This window comes from Papaver somniferum, chromosome 4 (assembly GCF_003573695.1).
Source record: "Papaver somniferum cultivar HN1 chromosome 4, ASM357369v1, whole genome shotgun sequence".
NCBI lineage: Eukaryota > Viridiplantae > Streptophyta > Magnoliopsida > Ranunculales > Papaveraceae > Papaver > Papaver somniferum.
Window position 1 is genome coordinate 23,986,499 of NC_039361.1, and position 18,592 is coordinate 24,005,090.

At 36.7% G+C, this 18,592-nt stretch overlaps 2 protein-coding genes and 1 long non-coding RNA gene across 5 annotated transcripts; all 3 read left to right on the forward strand.

Annotated features, from left to right (window-relative positions):
- The first annotated feature begins 1,811 nt into the window (after window positions 1-1,811).
- Window positions 1,812-2,956, forward strand: LOC113274961. Of its 2 annotated transcripts, none has more exons than XR_003323347.1 (4): window positions 1,812-1,834; window positions 2,147-2,182; window positions 2,453-2,706; window positions 2,850-2,956. It is a non-coding gene; the product is annotated as an uncharacterized LOC113274961 (long non-coding RNA). The 2 variants fall into 2 exon arrangements; XR_003323346.1 differs by having other exon boundaries at window positions 1,818-1,966.
- A 1,831-nt stretch (window positions 2,957-4,787) lies between these two features.
- Window positions 4,788-6,711, forward strand: LOC113274959 (glutathione S-transferase T1-like). 2 transcript variants are annotated; one of them, XM_026524383.1, is made up of 7 exons: window positions 4,789-5,126; window positions 5,221-5,297; window positions 5,472-5,532; window positions 5,673-5,726; window positions 5,844-5,923; window positions 6,066-6,271; window positions 6,380-6,711. In XM_026524383.1, exons 1-7 carry the CDS (start codon window positions 5,062-5,064, stop codon window positions 6,596-6,598), a joined length of 762 nt encoding a protein of 253 aa, XP_026380168.1. In that variant the 5' UTR covers window positions 4,789-5,061; the 3' UTR covers window positions 6,599-6,711. The 2 variants fall into 2 exon arrangements, with proteins under 2 accessions (XP_026380169.1, XP_026380168.1); XM_026524384.1 differs by lacking the exon at window positions 5,221-5,297 and having other exon boundaries at window positions 4,788-5,126.
- A 6,760-nt stretch (window positions 6,712-13,471) lies between these two features.
- On the forward strand, window positions 13,472-15,235 carry LOC113274960 (glutathione S-transferase T1-like). Its single transcript, XM_026524385.1, has 7 exons — window positions 13,472-13,632; window positions 13,703-13,779; window positions 13,906-13,966; window positions 14,066-14,119; window positions 14,232-14,311; window positions 14,426-14,631; window positions 14,738-15,235. Exons 1-7 carry the CDS (start codon window positions 13,568-13,570, stop codon window positions 14,936-14,938), a joined length of 744 nt encoding a protein of 247 aa, XP_026380170.1. The 5' UTR covers window positions 13,472-13,567; the 3' UTR covers window positions 14,939-15,235.
- Window positions 15,236-18,592: the final 3,357 nt, after the last annotated feature.

An 18,592-nucleotide genomic window follows, 5' to 3' on the forward strand; every position in this document is an offset into this window, starting at 1 on the left:
CACAAATTTAATGGTGTCAAAAAATGGTTTTGATCATAAAATTTATAATGAAACTCGATAAAAATCATGGTAGTGTTTCGATAAAGCGGAAGCGTAAGTTAATTTACAATAAAAATTGGTTTCATTAGTTTTAAAATTAATATTGTCTCATTATCTTAATATTAACTAACACGTATACATGCCCACAAGAAAATATTAATGTTTCCAATTTTTAATGTCTTAATAACCATTCACGTGATGAAAATATTATGTTTATCTTCGTTTGCTTCGGAGCACTTATTGATTCATGCCATAAAGATATAATGCCCAATAAATATTTTCTTATTTATATCATCTCCAATTTACCTCTCTTTCACATACAAGACAAGTAGAATATATGGACTTTAGTGGAACAATTATGCATGTTTATTAGAGCTGGCAAACAAGCCGAAACCCGCGGGTTAACCCGTGCCCGGACCGTGAAAACCCGAACCCGGACTGGCTGGTTTCTAAACAAGCCGGGTTAGGGTTGGAGAAATGGTGACCCGTCGAGAAACGGGTTAACCCGGCCCGGACCGTGAAACCACGGTTTAACCCGTGAACCCGCACTTCATACGTGTCGCCTCTCCTTCACTGGATTAATCGACCGAGAGGATAAACTCTCATTTATATTTTCTTCTTCTTCTCGTTTCTTTCTTCTTCTCTTCTTTCTGTTTTTCACCTCTGGTGAATTCTTGTGAGGGCTCTGAGGTGGTGAGGTTGGGATAATTAGACAAGAGTCATGGGTTGTTGCTGGAGGTGTTGTTGTTCTTGGCTGAACAAGGAGAGAAGAGGAAATATTAAATCAGTGAAGATATGAATTAGAGTTTATAGAGTTGGATGATGTTATGAAGATTTAGAAGATAAATTATGAAGTTATTGTTGTTGAAGATTCATGAGTAGTTTTTTAATTTAAGCTTTGAAGTTGATTCAGTGACGAATCATTGAAGAATCAATAGTTAGGGTTTTCTGTAATTGATCGAGAATTCAATTAAAGGTGAATAAGAAGAAGTTAGAAGATGAGTTTGTTTTTGATTGGTATTTGATGTAAATGGTGGAGTTATCCTGAAAAATTGATTAAGAAATTGCAGATTTAGGGTTCCTCATGTTCTTCCCCAATTTATAAATTAGAGTTTCTGAGGGTTGCTGATTATGAGACTCAGATCGAGACAGAAGAAGGGTAGAGTTGGTTTTGGTAGATGGTGGTGATCTTGAGATGAATTCTGAGTCAGGTCAGAGTAAGAAGAATCTAACTCAATTGCTTGAGTTGGATTGGTTTGAGGTAATTATTCTTCTCAATCGAATTAGTAAAGTTATTTATGTATGTTGTCGAGACTATGTGGTTGTTGATGAACCAGGATTTGAGATGAGTATTTAAGATATTGTATATATGTTGAACTGATACTTGGATGTGCATGTTGTTAGGTTGAACTGCAGTTATTAGCGCAGAACTGAAGTGAGTTAGTATTAGTAATATGCCTGGTGTGATCGAATTACTAGTAGTATTGTTGAATGAGGTATGCCTTTGTTTGTTGATAATTCTAATTGAAGTATATATGGTCCTGTGGATGTAATTGCAGTTGTTGATGATAATTCTAATTGAAGTATATATTGTTGAATGAGGTATGCCTTAGTAACTCATATTTTTGCAATTTTAGTAAATCATTAGATTGATTGATTGTTTTATGCATTATTGCACAGTTTCTGTTTTACTCATTGGTTAGACGGACCATTAACAGAAGTAAATGTAAGACAATATGGATTGGTGGTGGCCAGACAAAGAAATTGATGTTCTTGTTTATCCTCAAGGAAGACGGTAAACCCTCAAATCCAAATTATGTTTGCTTATCTGATTTCTCTTTCTGAAAACATAGTGAATTAGCCACCGATTCTGCAATCTTTGATTATTGATCATCTTAGCATCTAAGCACGAGAAGAGGCTGAAAAGGTACGAGTTTGATGAACTTTATTGACATCATTAGTTTACGAAGAATTATAAATAAAAGACGTAACTAGAAAATTCCTCACAATTTTATGAGATGGTTAATTGGCATTCTTCATTTGTTTGGTTTATTAATAGTTTCTTATGCATTGAGATTGAGTTGAAATTCTTTACATACTTCTGCAGGCCAAAGAAGGTGATGGATCCACAACACTTTCAATGGTCAGTAGATCATCCTTCCCGTTTTCATTCCTTTTTTATTTAATTTTTTCCGCCTTAATTATGACCTACGACAAATTGCAAAAATATGAGTTACTGGTGTGATCGAATTACTAGTAGTATTGTTGAATGAGGTATGCCTTTGTTTGTTGATAATTCTAATTGAAGTATATATGGTCCTGTGGATGTAATTGCAGTTGTTGATGATAATTCTAATTGAAGTATATATTCTAATTGAAATTGATTTTCATCTCTGTTTTTATTTCTTTAAAGAGTGGAAGATGATTTGGTTAAATGGGATTGTTCTTGTTTGGAAAAAGGAGAGAAATAGAGAGCTATTGATGGCAGTAAGAGTTGGTGACTAAAATGGCAAGGTTCGTGCTTGGAGGGTGGTTGAAAAATTGTCTCAACAAAATCCCTTGTGATTTGAAGGAGCTAATGCACAGATTCTTCTGCAACATTTTTGTAGTATGTTTTAACTGGCAGTACTCAGTTCTAGCCATCACGGGGGTTGAACATCTAAAATGGTATTGCACCCTGAATTTTATTATCTAGTTTTGTAACTAAATGGTGTCATTTCTTGTAAAGTTATCTACTAATTCTAAAAGGGGTTGGTGACTGATTCTTTTATGTTTCCCGACTAACTATTTTTTTTTATTTTGTATATAAGTTGGCTCAACTGAGGGAAGAGTTGGTGTCCATCATTTGGATTTGGATGATTCTCAGCAAGAGAAAAACTTCACCTTCAAATGTATAGAATTCTTGCTGCGATTGAAGAAACGATGGGTTGAGCTGAAAATGGACTGATTAGATGTATGTTAGGTGTTATAGGGAAGGATTTGGAAGGATTTGTGTTTGCTTATTGTAATACTTGTGTTTGATCTTTGTAATTTGTCCTAAATTAACTTAATTAAAATTTGATTTGATTTTTAATCTAACAAGCCGGGTAACCCGTGAACCCGCAAGCTTTACCCGTTACGGGCACGGGTTGAAGAAATGACTACCCGTGAAGAATATCAACCCGCGGGTTTTGGCCCGTATTAACCCGAACCCGTGTAACCCGTAACAAGCCAGCCCCGGCCCGCCCGTTTGCCAGCTCTAATGTTTATGACTACATGATGTCGACATTCTTCCATTTCATTTATCATCATTATTACCTCATATGCTCATTATATGCCATTATTTAAAAAATAATATTTTTAAAATGATTTTCTTTTATTTACATGCCAAAAATAAAACCATTAGGCCAAAAATAAACACATTAAGCAAGATATATTAACTTATTTACATGAAATAAAGGGTAGGACATTAGTATTATATTAAAATATATTTTCCTCCAAAATTAAGTAGGTTATTAATGTTGAAATATATTTTCTTCCAAAATTAAGAAGGTAATATAAAAGTATACAAGAAAATCATAAGTGATAATGGCCACAGGATCTTAAATTTTACAGTATACCATAATTTTCAACCGATTTGATTTTGATGAGATAATAAAAAATCAAACATGAGCATGAAGTGTGAGCATGATATGGGTCAAGATAATTAGATGTGAAAAGTAATGCAATTCCATAAGAACGATTATGTTCACAGAAGGGGAAAACCAAATATATCAAACCCAATTTTATTTTAGTATTGCATATGATTAACGGACGATCATGAGTTCTAAACACAAGCTCTAGATGCCAACTATAAGATTTAATTTTATAGATACTTAAATTAGGATCGTGAACTTCATGATAATCACACAATCAAACACGCAAGAATAAGTTTATACGGAGTACCTGGGATCGCAAATCCATCATACGCCGATCATGTTTGGAGTAGGAATAATACCTTGTGGAGGTCATGGTTTCTCTCTCTTGACCTTAGCTGTAATGAGTGGTCATTTCTTAGATACAATAATAATGGTTATTGTTTCTCTTTCATAGGATGAGAGAGGACCAGGTTCCTAGGATTTTAGTATTAGACATTAGATCTCGACCGTCCATCAAGGAAGAGCATAAATAGGATACTAAATCCTTATATAAACCATGGATTAGATATTTAGCAATATCTTAAATATAACCAGATTCTCACATGGGCGCAATATAGATAATTATCACATAAGAAATTATCTTACACGATGTGCTCCCGCAAGGCTTCAGCCAAGTTCTCAAAAGTTGGAAATAGTTTTTTTTTTATCAAGTATTCATGGGAATAAAGGCTGGTGTCACACTTGCAGAGCGACGTGGGAGATCTGATCTCCATGTCCGGTGTAATTCGCTTAAAATTCAATTTATTTTAAAGCATGTAAGCGGCTGCTCTAATAGAAGATGCCAACCTAAGGATAATCCTGACAGTATTTGCAAGAACTGCAGAAATTTTCTTAAGATGGTGGGTTGTGATAGAAGTTTGGTGTTGCCTCTTATCATGGAACTTAGAGTCAAAAAGTGCACGGGGTGTAGTTGCGCATTATGTGGCAAAATTGGGAAAAAAGAATGGGAAGGAAGAAAGGGTTGGCACAGATGATGATAGGTCAGGTAAGATTGAACCAGATATGTTTCCTGAAGGGCTAAAATATCGTCTTTGGAAAGATGCTTTTTGTAGGTCAGACTTCAATGTGCTTGGATCATGGTAAAAAGACGTGAAGAGGATGCCAAAAAGAACAAGAACTGCTAATCAGGCCGAGTCTTGGGATACTAATGGTTTTTTCTTTTTTGATGAACTTCATGCAACATCTTCGTACGGGCCTAGAGAATGATTTGATATCAGAGAAAACATGTGGTTGAGGAGGACTGGCTTAGATATCTTATAGTTCATGGTGGCCGGTCAATAAGCTAGACAGTTAATAGACAAATTTTCTCAAAAAATTACATAGTGTAGAAGAAGAAGTAAGAAAGATGACTCTGAAACTCTATGTTGATCGAACTTCTCAACCTTCTCGAGCCGTTCTCATCTTCTGCAAGTAAGTTCATTCTCTCTGCATTTACTCTGTCCTGAATGTCTAGTTTTTCTACTGAAATTTATCTATGTTTGTGCTGTATTCGTGATTTGCTTAGGGTCAATGGGATTGAATTTGAGGAGATTAACGTAGATTTATTCAAAAAAGAACATAAATTGCCTGAATACGTTAAAGGTGTGTCAATCATACTTTCTCTTCTTCGATCTAAAAAAAGTTAGATTTGTACTAGAAAAACAGAATCTGAGCTGTTAGATAACCCTGTTGTTCAACTCTCACATTCAACATTAAAGACTGACTAAGCTTATGTCCTTGCGACTAACACTTCCTATGATGCATTCACAATTTCAGCAATAAACCCTTTTGGCCAAGTTCCAAGTATAGCTGATGGAGATTTCAAGCTTTTTGAGAGGTATAATGATTTTCAATAAAATTATTAGTTGTTTGGGAAACGAATCACTTATGATTGTGGTGTTGATGAGGAGAATCAGCAATAGTTTCTTTGTCCAAGTTAACACTTTTGTTGAATGTTTCGTCTTTTGTATTTTGCAGTCATGCAATTTTAAGTTATCTTGCTTGTGCACACCCGGGTGTTGCTGATCACTGGTAAGCTAAAACTATCTTGTGTCTTAATCATATCGCATTTAATGCTTCCTAATCTCTTTATTGGCAGCTAAAGCTATTTTTTCGATACTTTCTGTTGTCATCTTATTGGTTTATCAGGTACCCAAGTGATTTACAGAAGAAAGCTAAGATCAACTCAGTCTTAGATTGGCATCACTCCAATTTACGCCGTGGTGGAGGTATTTAAGCGCTTGATTCTCTTGTCATTTCTTCGATTTTGTGAAGGTTGCCCTATGACTCATGACCCTTGTTGAGAATAAATTTAAGCTATATATACATATGTTCTAAATTTTTTTTTGTCATGGTGGATATTTCCTTCAGTTGGCTATGTCATACAAACAATACTAGGACCTGTACTAGGAAAACCTACAAGTCCAGAAGCAGCTGCCGAAACCGAGCAAGTTTTGGTCTCATCGTTATCAAAAATTGAGTCAGTTTGGCTTAATGAGGACGGGGACTTCTTGTTGGGTAATAAGGAACCATCTATTGCTGATCTTAGCCTTGTTTGCGAAATCACGGAATTTGAGGTAAACGATTATTGTGTTTTACATCTCCCATTTCTTAAACTCTCAGCCTCATTAAAAACTCTTAAGAGAAATCCAGTAATATTATTGATGAATTGGGTTTGCATTCAGATTTTGCATGAGAAGGATCGTATCCGAATATTAACTCCATTCAAGAAGGTATTGAAGTGGATTGAGGATACAAGAATCGCAACAAGCCCTCATTTCGAAGAAGTGCATAAAGCCATATTGGCATCAAAGGCATCTTTGCTCAAACTACCAGTTGATGAAAACTACGAAACCGTGTCAAGCATCAAAGCCATGCTTGACATAGATACTGTAACTGAGTAGAAAGATTTATGTTCTCTCAAAGCAACTCCATTTCAAGAATCTGTTTGAGTACAACCTTTGAACATGAAATGTAATAAATGGTCTAAATGATTTATTGTGGAACTTCAATTTTACCGTTTTGTCTAACTTGAAACCGTACCTTCACCAACTGGGTGAGCAATTCCTAGTTAGCTGGTATTTTTATTTTTGGGTTACCCTGGTAGTGGTCACACCGTCACAATACTGACCAGCGAAAGCACTTAAAAACCAAACAGAAACTTATTACAATTTTCAGGACTCGAACCCAACAGAAACTTATTACAACTATCAGGACTCGAACCGTAACCTTTCTTAGTGCCTGTAATTTTGTTTTAATTTAGGACCGGATGTGATATTGCCTGGTGTCAAAAGCCAGCTCTGGAAATCTTAAATGTTTTTGGTTTGTAACTCTGTATAGGAGTAAAACACTGTAACATGGCTACAGGGTGTAGTAGAGGAAAAAGCCAAAGGGTAACATGTTCAAGTGAAGATGAAATTTTGAACTCATTTTAAGAAATCTCATTGTGTTTTTACACTCGTTTTTCTCGTGTTTGTTCTACTACTTCTCAACTCAATGGCCCCATTCTAAGTCATTGCAGGAGGAAGTGTGGTTGAAAGGACTTGGCTAACATATTTTGCCAATAAAATTCTGCTTGACCAATCATAAAGCAACTCTTGTGATTGAAAAATAAATGCGTATTTCAATTTATTTAAATCAAAATAGTAATTATCATAACGTTAATGAAATTATGTATCACAAATTTTGTATTAATTATTTACTATTATCAGCACTCGAGTTTAAAATGAGCATATAGTATTCGGATGTGTTAAAATAGAGATTCTCCTCAGTACATAAGAAATCTGACTGATTAAAAGTTTGACGTAATTGTGTTGTTATGCACTCAGCACGTGGTAGAATGACTCTGTGCTGTTGCAAAAGCAAATACATATACAGATATGAAAGTGCATTTGTCCACAAGAATATTACTGGTTTTGTGTGCTTTACCTTCGCTCATTGAAAACCAGTGAATGAATACTACTCCCTCCGTTACTTTTTAATAGGCCAGTTTCCTTTTTTTTGAGAAAATTAAGAGAACTAATTATTGAAAGTGGTCCTTTAGACACTTGTCAATAAAAGAAGTGAAGTGAAATGGTTCCCATGACACTTATCAGCCAAAGAAATAAGTAAAATGGTCCACATAACACTTGTCATCAAAAGAAGTTAAAAGAAAAGTGGTCCCAGAAAATTAAGGTAACATTTGACTTTCTCAATTAGGAAACTGGCCTATTTTTTGAAATATTTATTTATAGAAACTGGCCTATTAAAAAGTAACGGAGGGAGTATTAATCAAGGATATTATATTTTTCGGTTGATATATTTAAGAAAAGATAGTCTCTTTCAGCTAAAGGCGATTTTCTGGCGACAAGTCTGGCGACGTTGACTTAGTCAACTTTTGAATTTCTTCGATTTCATCTCAGTTTTTTGCAATCTTTCTGTTTATGATGTTTAAGATCTATTAGATTTCTTTTTCGCAATCTTTCCATTGCTTTAGTACCCTATTTCAAACTTAATTTGATGTCGCTTTGAGTTAACCCCTTTTCTAATTTTGTGCCCTAATTTTGAAAATGTTCATGATTTAATCTTCTCTTTTTAATTCTCATCCGTTTCTTAGTTTGTTTAATAGTATGAATTCATTTTTCTCTTATCTATCTTTCTAATTTGATTTGATTTATCCTTTTTGATTAGTTTTGTCTAACTTTTCTGATTTCAGTTCTCTCTCTGTTTGTTTTTTAATTTTAGGTCATGAGCTGAAGATGAAGCAACCATAGGGTCTACAAGCCATCATCATGAGATTTTGAAGGCATACGGAAGATTTTGGAGAGGTTTTGATTATTCTATGGGTATGGTTCTTTGAACTTCTCAATTTCTTATTTGGTCTGGATTTGGGATTGTGTTGCAGTATGAAGAATAGTATATGTTTGTTGCTTTATAGAATGATGAGCTCCTACTTTTAGTAGGGATTTGATGATTATTCTACTTGAAGTCTCTTTTTTCTGAGCTTGATGGATTTTGTAAACAGCTTTTGGAGTTTTTTTTTGGATGCTTAGCCGCCGATTCAGCTACTTCTAGGCATTTTTAGGCCTCTGGGTATTGTTTAGTCCTAAGTTGAAATCTTATTAGTTGGTTGATTGATTAATTGTCTGAAAAACTATGTTTACAGTTTTAATATTGGATTTATTTTAAGCTTCTCATCTACTGAATTAAGTTATTCTTCGGATTTGATAGTGAACTCAATCTCTATCAGTGATATTTTTTTTTCAATCCAGTCTCTGACAACTTTGTTGAAGATGTAGTTCTTCTTGAGCCTACTCCTCTAGCAACACTACCTCCAGAGCCTCTAGTTTCTGTTGAATGATTTTGACAAGGAAGTGAATCTCATGATGGTGGACCCTTCTGACTCTATGAATGTTGATTCGTCTTCAGCTCATGGTCTAGTAAGTCTCTCGATACTTTTTCTGACCTATTGGTCTTATTTACAGTTTTCTATTATCTTTATTTTGCTCCTTTGCTTGATTACTTGCTTGCTTGAATTACAATTATTGTTTAGCCATGAAGTTTCTTTACTGGAATATTAATGGTTGTTGCTCTGATAAGAAATGACTCCATCTTTTAAATCTGTTTAGAAAATTTAAATTTGATGCAATTTATCTGATGGAAACTATGGTTGATAGTGATATAGTTAAGAAATACAGTCATCATCTTCCTTTTGATGCTTGGTTTGTTGTACCTTCAGTGGGTAAATCAGGTGGTCTAGCTCTTGGTTATTTTGAAAAATCTAATATAGAAATTATTAGTTCATCCTTCAACATGATTCATATTGTTTGTTATGTAAGTCCTCAAATTAAGAACTGTCTTATATATTTTGTTTACGGGTCTTTGAATATCACCGGTATGAGAAATCAATGGAATGTTTTGAGCAGTATCAACGTAGATGCCAACATGCCGTGGTTATTGTTAGGCGACTTTAATTTTATTATGCATGAGTCTGAAAAAAAGGTGGCATAGCTGAAAATTCCTTAGTTCCCGATTTCATTAGATCTAGAATGGTTGAACTGAATTTGAATGAAGTTTTTTATTTTGGCAATCCTGCGGAACTCATTTTTGAAAAGTTGGATAGAGGTTTTATGAATGATAAGTGGGTGTCAGTTTTTCCTCAAACTCGGGTCACTAACTTAGGTAAAGTGTATTCGGATCACAGTCCTATATTGCTTAAATCTTTTCACCAAGAACAAAAGCTTTATATTCCGTATAAATTCTTCAAATGTTGGCAATTAAGTCCTGATTTTAAAAGTGTTCTTAATACTTCTTGGTCTAAGAGGGTAAAGGGTTCTTCGAGCTTTATTGTTGCTGGAAAGCTCAAGAATGTTAAACAAGATCTCTGTTCTTGGAATATCAATTCTTTTGGTCACATTAAAAACACTATTTATAAATTGAACTTAGAGATTGAAAAGCTTCAATCTTTGCCTTATTCTCCTGCCATAGGTACTTTCATTTTGAACTACTCTAAGCTGCTTGACTATTGGTATGAGATTGAAAATTCTTTCTATAAACAAAAAGCTAGGATTAACTACTTTACTCAATATGACAAAAATACTCAATTTTTTCATAATATTGTTAAACTTAGAAACATGTACAACACCATTCATACTGTTAGAGATGAGCAAGGCAATTGGCTAGATTGCAGAGAGCAAGTTGTCTCTCTGTTTGAAAACCATTTTTAAAAAGTTTTTACTTCTTCAAACCCTAGTAATGCTGAAATACAAGATGTTTTGAAAGATGTGCAACCCATTCACTGATGAAATAAATCTTTTTCTGGTGGCAATTCCAACCGTTGAAGAAATTTATTCTACTATCAAGGTAATGGAACCGTGGAACTCTCTTGGGCCAGACGGCTTCCCGGCGGGTTTTTTCTGAGATAATTGGGACATTGTTTCTGGTCAGGTAATTGAGCATATTCAGAACTTTTTTAAGACTAAGTTCTTGTTGAAACAACTGAATTATTCCTTCATAACTCTTATCCCTAAGGTGAATAATCCGTCTTCTCAGCATGATTTTCGACCTATTAGTTTGGCTAACACTGTCTACAAAATCATATAAAACTTTTTAACAAATCGACTCAAACCTTTGCTAGATTCTATTGTATCTCATTTTCAATCGGCGTTTATTTTAAATAGGAAAATACAAGATAATATCATTATTAGTCATGAAATCTTGCATTCTTTAAATAAAAAAAAGAGCTAAGAATGGTTATATGGCTATTAAGCTTGATTTATCAAAAGCTTTCGATAGATTAGAATGGCCTTTTATTATTGTTGTTTTTAAGAAGCTAGGTTTTTCAGATGATTGGTGTCAGTTAATTCTACAATGTATCAATACGATTTCTTATTCTGTTCTTATTAATGGTTCGCTTGGAGAGGTTTTTTTTCCTTCTAGAGGCATAAGACAAGGGGACTGCCTTTCCCCGTACATTTTTATCCTGTGTATGGAGGTCTTATCCCAGTTGCTGCTGAAAGGTGAGTCTGATAATTTGATCCAGGGATTTAAAATTAGAAACAACAGTCCTTCAATTTCTCATTTATTTTTTGCCGACGATTGTATGTTGTTCTCTAAGGCTTCCATTACTTATGCTAGACACCTTATGATGATAATAAATAAGTTTGTCAAAGCTTCTGGTCAGGCCATAAATTTTGAAAAGTCTGGTTTCTTCACAAGTGCCAATATGCATCACAAACATATTAAATTGTTATCTAGATCTTTAGGGATGAAATTTTTGTCTAGTACTGAAAAGTACCTAGGCACTCCTTTGTTTATCAATAGAGATAAAACTAAGTCCTTTCAATTTTTATTAGATAAGTTCTACTCTAGATTAAGTAACATGAAAAGAACGAATTTAAATGGTGCTGGAAGAACTGTGGTTACTAAACATGTTCTTTCTACCCTCGCAGTTTATCATATGTCCTGTTTTCCTTTGCCTAAGAAATTTACTTCAAAAATTGATACTATTCAAAGAACTTTTTGGTGGTCTAAGAAAAACCCTCGGAGAGCTGCTTATTTTCGTTCTTGGCTAGATATAGGAAAATCTAAGATTTGTGGGGGTCTTGGTATTAGAAATTCTTATGCTACTAATAGAGTCTTTATCTCTAAATTGGGTTGGAGAATTACGCAGTTCCCTGATCATTTGGTGTCTAGGTTTTTGAAAGAAAAGTATTTTCCCAATCAAAACTTATTGGAAATTGATAAAGTTGTAGATACTTCCTCATGAATTTGGAAAGGTATTGTCAAAGGTTTGGGTTTCTTAAGGTCTAACATTGTTAGTAAAATCAATGATAGTAAATCTACAAGGATTTGGTCTTCTAATTGGTTATTGTACGCTACTGCACCTCCTATATCTATCAATCCAGATTTTAATGATTATGTTTTTGTCAGTGAGCTTATTGATACGCAATCTAATTCTTGGAATCTAGGTCTTCTGAATTATTTTTTTTCCCCTGATGATGTGATTAAAATTCGTACAATTAGGTTAAATCCTCTTTGTGAAGATAAAATCATGTGGTCTCATACTAGAAATGGTAACTTTATTATTAAATCATCTTATGAAGCCTATACAAATGATGTTAGCACAGTTGAAGAGTCTGTCTTTTGGAAAAAGGTTTGGTCTCTGCAGTGTTTGCCTAAGATCGGGTTTTTTATGTGGAAGATTTTTGCCTATATGCTTCCTGTTGACTCTACTATGAAATCTTACAACAATGTTATTGATGATACATTCCCTCTTTGCAATAATGACACTGAAACTCTCTTGCATCTGTTTATCCAGTGTCCCTTGGCCTCCCATATATGGTTTAGTTTGTCCCTTCAACATTTAGTTTCATATGATTTTCCCTGGATTGATGATTACTTTCTTAGCTGGTTCGATTCGAGGTTAGGTCAGTCGCCTTTTGCAGTGGACTGGCCTAGCATTGGTGCGATTGTTTTGTGGTGTATTTGGAAACTGAGATGTGATGTGGTTTTCAAAAGAGTTTCCATAAATTTGGATAAAGTCATTCTGAATACTAAAAGAATGATTAATACCTATATTGCTCCTTCTTCTCCAGTTCAAGTTCTTAGGAAAATTTTTGAAACTTCAATTAGTGTTGTCAACCATGTTTTATTCTTAGATGGTTCTTTTAAAGATTTTAACATGGGTGTGGGTATGATCTTATGTGATAATACAGGAAGAATAAAGTTGTCTTGTTCGGATTTTGGGCTGGTTTCAGATGCAGTTTGTGCGGAGGCAACTGCTCTTTTTTTGGCTATCTCCTGGGTGAAGGAGTTAAAATTGTCCAAAGTTCTTTTTGTTAGTGACTGTCTTCAAGTGGTGGATTTTGTTAATGAAGTCATTTCTTCGGTCGGGTGGAGATGCAGCGATCTTCTTGAAGATTGTCGGCGTTTTATTTCTAGTAGTAATGTTTATAACATTGTGTATGTAAATCGTATTAAGAATAGGATAGCTGACTAGCTTGCTCGCTGAGCTAGGAAGTTCTGTTTAAAAGAATCTTGGGTTCCTTTTCCTTCTTTTTTGAACTTTCTAGTTAGGAATGAACCCGTTGTGGATGTCTGTAACTTCCTTCTTTGTTAATGAATGGTTGTTCTTCAGAAAAAAAAAAAAAATGGATACTATTACATACGTACGGCTTGTGAAAATTGTGTTTGGCAATATCATGCTATATGCTAGTGGGGAACAACAAATATCTTTCTTCTTTTAAATTTATATAGATGGAGAAATAAGCTTAAAGATAGTGGGGACTGGGGCATAATTCACGTGGGTATACTACTGAAATCCTCTTCTTCAGTTTTTATAAGATCGCAAAGAAGAAATCTAAACTTGGAATATCTCAAAAACAAAAGGAAAAATGGCTCTCAAAATCTACTGTTTTCGCATGTCTCAGCCTTCTCGAGCTATTCTCATCTTTTGCAAGTAATACTCACTCACTCTTTGTTTAGTTAATTTGCTTGAATTATGTGCTAAAATTGGCGATTTTTGTCAGGGTGAACGGAATTGATTTTGAGGAGATCACTGTAGATTTAACTAAAGGTGAACATAAATTGCCAGAATATGTTAAAGGTACATTGAGATCGTCTTTATACACCAATTACTCTCTTGATCCACACTTGTGTGTTGATTTTATGTGTGTCTACATGACTTCTTGTAGCTAAAACATCTTATCTTAATAATGGTGCATAATTTCAGAAATAAACCCTTTTGGACAAGTTCCAAGCATAGTTCATGGAGATCTCAAGCTTTTTGAGAGGTATAATGTTTTTCAAAGAATTTTATGGAGCACAAATTTTGTACTAGTTGTTGTAAGAAAGAATCGGTAAAAAGATGTTCGATCTTTAATGTTTTGCAGTCATGCTATCCTAAGCTACATTGCTTGTGCATCCCCAGGTGTCGCCGATCATTGGTAAGAACTATAAGTTTCTAATAATGACACTAATTCGTGTTTTAATCATGTAATACCTACTGCATCTTATTCTTTCCACTTATTGTCTTGTTACTCTATTTGGATTTATAAGGTATCCAGCTGATCTAGCCAAAAGGGCTAAGATTAACTCAGTCTTGGATTGGCATCACTCCAATTTACGTCGTGGTGCAGGTACTTAATCCTCACTTTGTGTCAGAATAACTTTTAAAATCTCCTTAATTTGTAATTTTGATGTCTGTTTCATTGTTTTGCTAACTGTGGCCGTCATGTTGGGGAATTTTTCAGCACCCTTTTGCCTGCATACAGTACTAGGACCTCTATTGGGTATTCCTACGAGTGCAGAAGCTGCTGCGGAAGCCGAGAAAATTTTAACCACATCCCTTTCACAAATTGAATCTGTTTGGCTCAATGAAAATGGGAAGTTTTTATTGGGTAATTCACAACCATCAATTGCTGATCTTAGCCTTGTTTGTGAAATCATGCAATTTGAGGTAAAACAATCATATACTTTTTACCGTCATATTCCTTTAGTAATAATAACAACACTGTAAGAGAAATTCTAATGTAATATTACTTGTGATATGGTTATGGATTCAGATTTTGCTTGAGGAGGATCGTGTCCGAGTGTTAACCCCATTCAAGAAAGTGTTGAAGTGGATTGAGGATACAAGAATTGCTACAAGCCCTCATTTCGAAGAAGTGCATAAAGTCTTACTTGGAGCAAAATCAGCACTACATAAAGTACCCCTTGAAGAAGACTATGACTCCATGTCAAGCATTAAGGCCATGCTTAACTGAGATTATAAAAACCTTATTATTCAATCCTCGATGAGTTGATTTGAAGGCCGGCTGACAAGTATGATTGTCAGGAGGGTTCTAAGCATACTTCTGTCGTTTAAGTCAGTTGGGGTATGAGGGCAGCTCTAGTTTCACTTGCTCTTGTGCTCATGGTGTGTTTAAAGGCTTTGTGTTATGTGTGTATGTTAAAGCACTTTCTCTTTGAGTTTTGAAAGGATACAAATAAAAGTTTCGACATTGAAATGCAACAGATGATCTAAATAAGTTATTGTGTACTTCGATTTTGAGATTGTGAAATGCTAGTGTTTTTGGTTGTCGTATTCTGTCATCCTATTCATACGTGTAGGGGTGAAATATCACACAAGACATAACTTAACTTCGCCCCAGATAAGACATCCATAAACACAAAGTTACTACGATAATCAAAGATCAAGGCGAAGAATATAAGCGCGACAATAAAGAAATTGTGCGAAGATACAATCATGCGATGAAGACAGAACGAAGCCGTGCAAACCTAGTGCCAAGCCGCCACACGCGCCATTGGCACATGCCAAGCGACGCTTGCGACCTAGCATGTCATGCCGTGCAAACCTAGGGCCAAGCCGCCACACGTGCCATTGGCACATGCCAAGCGACTCTTGCAACCTAGCATGCCAAGCCTTGCAAACCTAAGGCCAAAGCCGCTACGCGCGCCATTGGAACACGCCATGCAACACTTGCATTTTGGCATTACCACCTGCAATGCGCAACCTACTGCCAAGGCATTCCACACAAGCCATTGGCACATGTCATGCAACCGTTGCACTTTGGCATGCCGCGCCTACATCAAAGGCCACGATTCCTCTCAAGATGCAAAATCTCGACTGTCGAAGGTCGCCACTTAGCCGACACATCTCTCAAGCTCAACTTATCAAACACCAGCGACATGCTACACGTTTTCCACGAAAACACTCGAGACATCAATACATGTCACAAACTGGGGATGCTCTTTAGGGTTTTGGTTTGGCGGTTTACAGCGTGCAGCATACACAAATGCCCGTTTCAAGACAGTGTATTAAGAATAAAACGGTTAGTAAATGCAGGAAGTAATGGTGAAACTCTCTTTCATTATGGAACGTCAATTCCATCAAATTCCATCAATACCGGGCGTTACCACCTCTTCCCATTTAACTCATCCGTTTCTTTTTCTTACGAGGCCAGAGTACGTTTCACTTATACTTGTATAAACAGGTCTTACCTATTTCCACCAAGACAACAAGTTTTTGGTCAGGAGAAATATAATACTCAGAAAGGAAACTCTGCTAGATTTCCCAAAAGATTTCACCTTATGATACAAGTCAAGTACTACTCTTCCATAACTGTTCTGGTCTCAACACTCTCCTCGCTTCCCTCCCTAAACCAGCCTTTCTCCTCCTCTTTGTGACTGGAGAAAATACGGAACGGCCATTTCTTGGTTTAGGCCGGAGTTGTACAGATTGATCTCTCGAATCTAAAGTACTCCCGTGCAGTGCATTTGTTTAGGGTTTAGATTTGTTTCTCACTCACCAAAATTACCAAAATCGGCAGAAACGATTTTCACCCATAAACAATTGGCGACCACAGTGGGAGATTGATCTTTCAGTTACAATGTCAGTTTTCAATCCTCGATCTCATACTTCGATCCAGGCATCAGGACGGAAGAAGCAAGCGATTTGTTCAGGGATCCACAACTCGACTACCAGACAACCTGGTTACTAGTCGCAAACCGCAAGAGACGGCTGGGGACTTCACAGAAACCGAAAGCAAACGATCCAATCATCAAGTGACTTAAAACGACCGGGGACTTTCCACAATCACGACGGTGCTTCCCACGAGACTCGATCTTACACACGGAAGATCCCTTTTTCATCAGGAGATCCAGGAAACCAAGTAAGTCTTGCTTAGACAGAATATATGGTTTACAATTTCAAGTTTTCACGAGAATGATAAAACCCATAGCCATGTTACGTTTCATCCCATGTCATCTACCAACACGCAATGTTCACGGTTCCATATCTTCCCTTGGATGTTCTTATCACTTACAATCATAACCAAAAAACGTCATCATCCTAAAACGGTTCATCCCGAATAATAACCCAAAACCCTCATAGGTAACACTTGTCTATCAACCCAAAAATACAGAAAATCAAAACCATAAACCAGGGGTTTCATTTGCCTTTCAAAAAAAAAAACAGAAGAATTTCATAAGACAGAAGCGCATCCAAAGGAAGTCATTCAATAGTGGTTTGCTATTCTCGAAGAAGACGTCCTTCGTCATTTGGAGTACCGCCTGTTTCAGCTCCAATCCTTTGGACATCCTTCCAACCTCCGCCTCTTGTTATTTGACCACGTCCACAGAAGGACATTCGGTCACCTTGGCCTGCAACCTTGGATCTCAGAGAAACCCTAACTCCCAGTCTTCGTGGAATCAGTTGCATGCCTATGTGTACCTACTTTGCATCATAACGATTACCAGTCACTATTCATGAGGTAGCTGACGCTACCATGGTAATATTCGAAGAGAAGAACAATATTTCTACAGATTTATGGGAGGCATACCTATGGCTAGGGTTTGCACCAACACAAGAAACGCTGGATTACATACCTGGAATATGCTGGCCCACTTTATTGCTACCACGCCACACCGGAACCAGCGCCCACGCCAATCCAGCGCCATGCCAAGCCAGCGTCCGTGTCAAGCCAGTGCTCGTTCCAACAAGATGCAGCGCTAACAACTTGCATCTTTCCAGGGTCAGCAACTTGCATCTTTTCCAGCGCAGCTTGCGTCCTTCCGACACCGGCAGCTTGTATCTTTCCAGCGCCGACAGCTTGCGTATTTTCCAACGCTGACAGCTTGCGTCCTTCCAGCGCCGGATTTTTTTTTTTTAGGCGCTGACAGCTTGCGTCCTTCCAGCGTCACACTTGCACTTCCAGCTTGCATCTTCACAGCAGCTTGCATCTTTACAGCAGCTTGCATTTTACAGCAGCTTGCATCTTCCCAGCGCTAGTAGTTTGCATCCTTCTAGCGTTGCAGTTGAACGCCCCGTAGGGAATCAGCAATTCGATTTCATCACACGTAAAGATCAGGAACGACTTCTCCAAAATCGAAGCAAAGAAAATCAGCAAACCCCCTGTGTTCACGAAGACTCCCTTCCTGTCAAGAGACGCATGATTTCTGGGTACTTCGCCCACAAAACTGTGCAGTCCATGATGAAACATTTATATGAGATTCTATGTTTTCCCGAGGCACAACGTCAAGACATATTTGCATCTCTCAACCGCACCGCATCAGGGAAGCAGCCTTTTCCAACCAGAGAAATCGTTCCCAAATAACAACCTATCTTGGAGAGCACGATTGATAGATGTAACTGGGGACTCCTAACCACTGTCCGCTTGAAGGGCGTCCAGCCTTACAACACACTGATTGACGCAGCCTCTCCAGCGGCTCCGCTTCAATGTTCGCTTCAGCAGCCGCTCCGCTTCAGCGTTCTTTCCATAAGCTGCTCTAGGATCCGAAGACGAAACTCCAGCAATTTTACTCCATGAGTTTCAACGTCCTCTCCGAGAACCGAAGCCACTTCAACGCCTCCTTCCTGCCAAGGATCGTGTCGTAGCTGCTTCTCTTTCTTTCTAAGG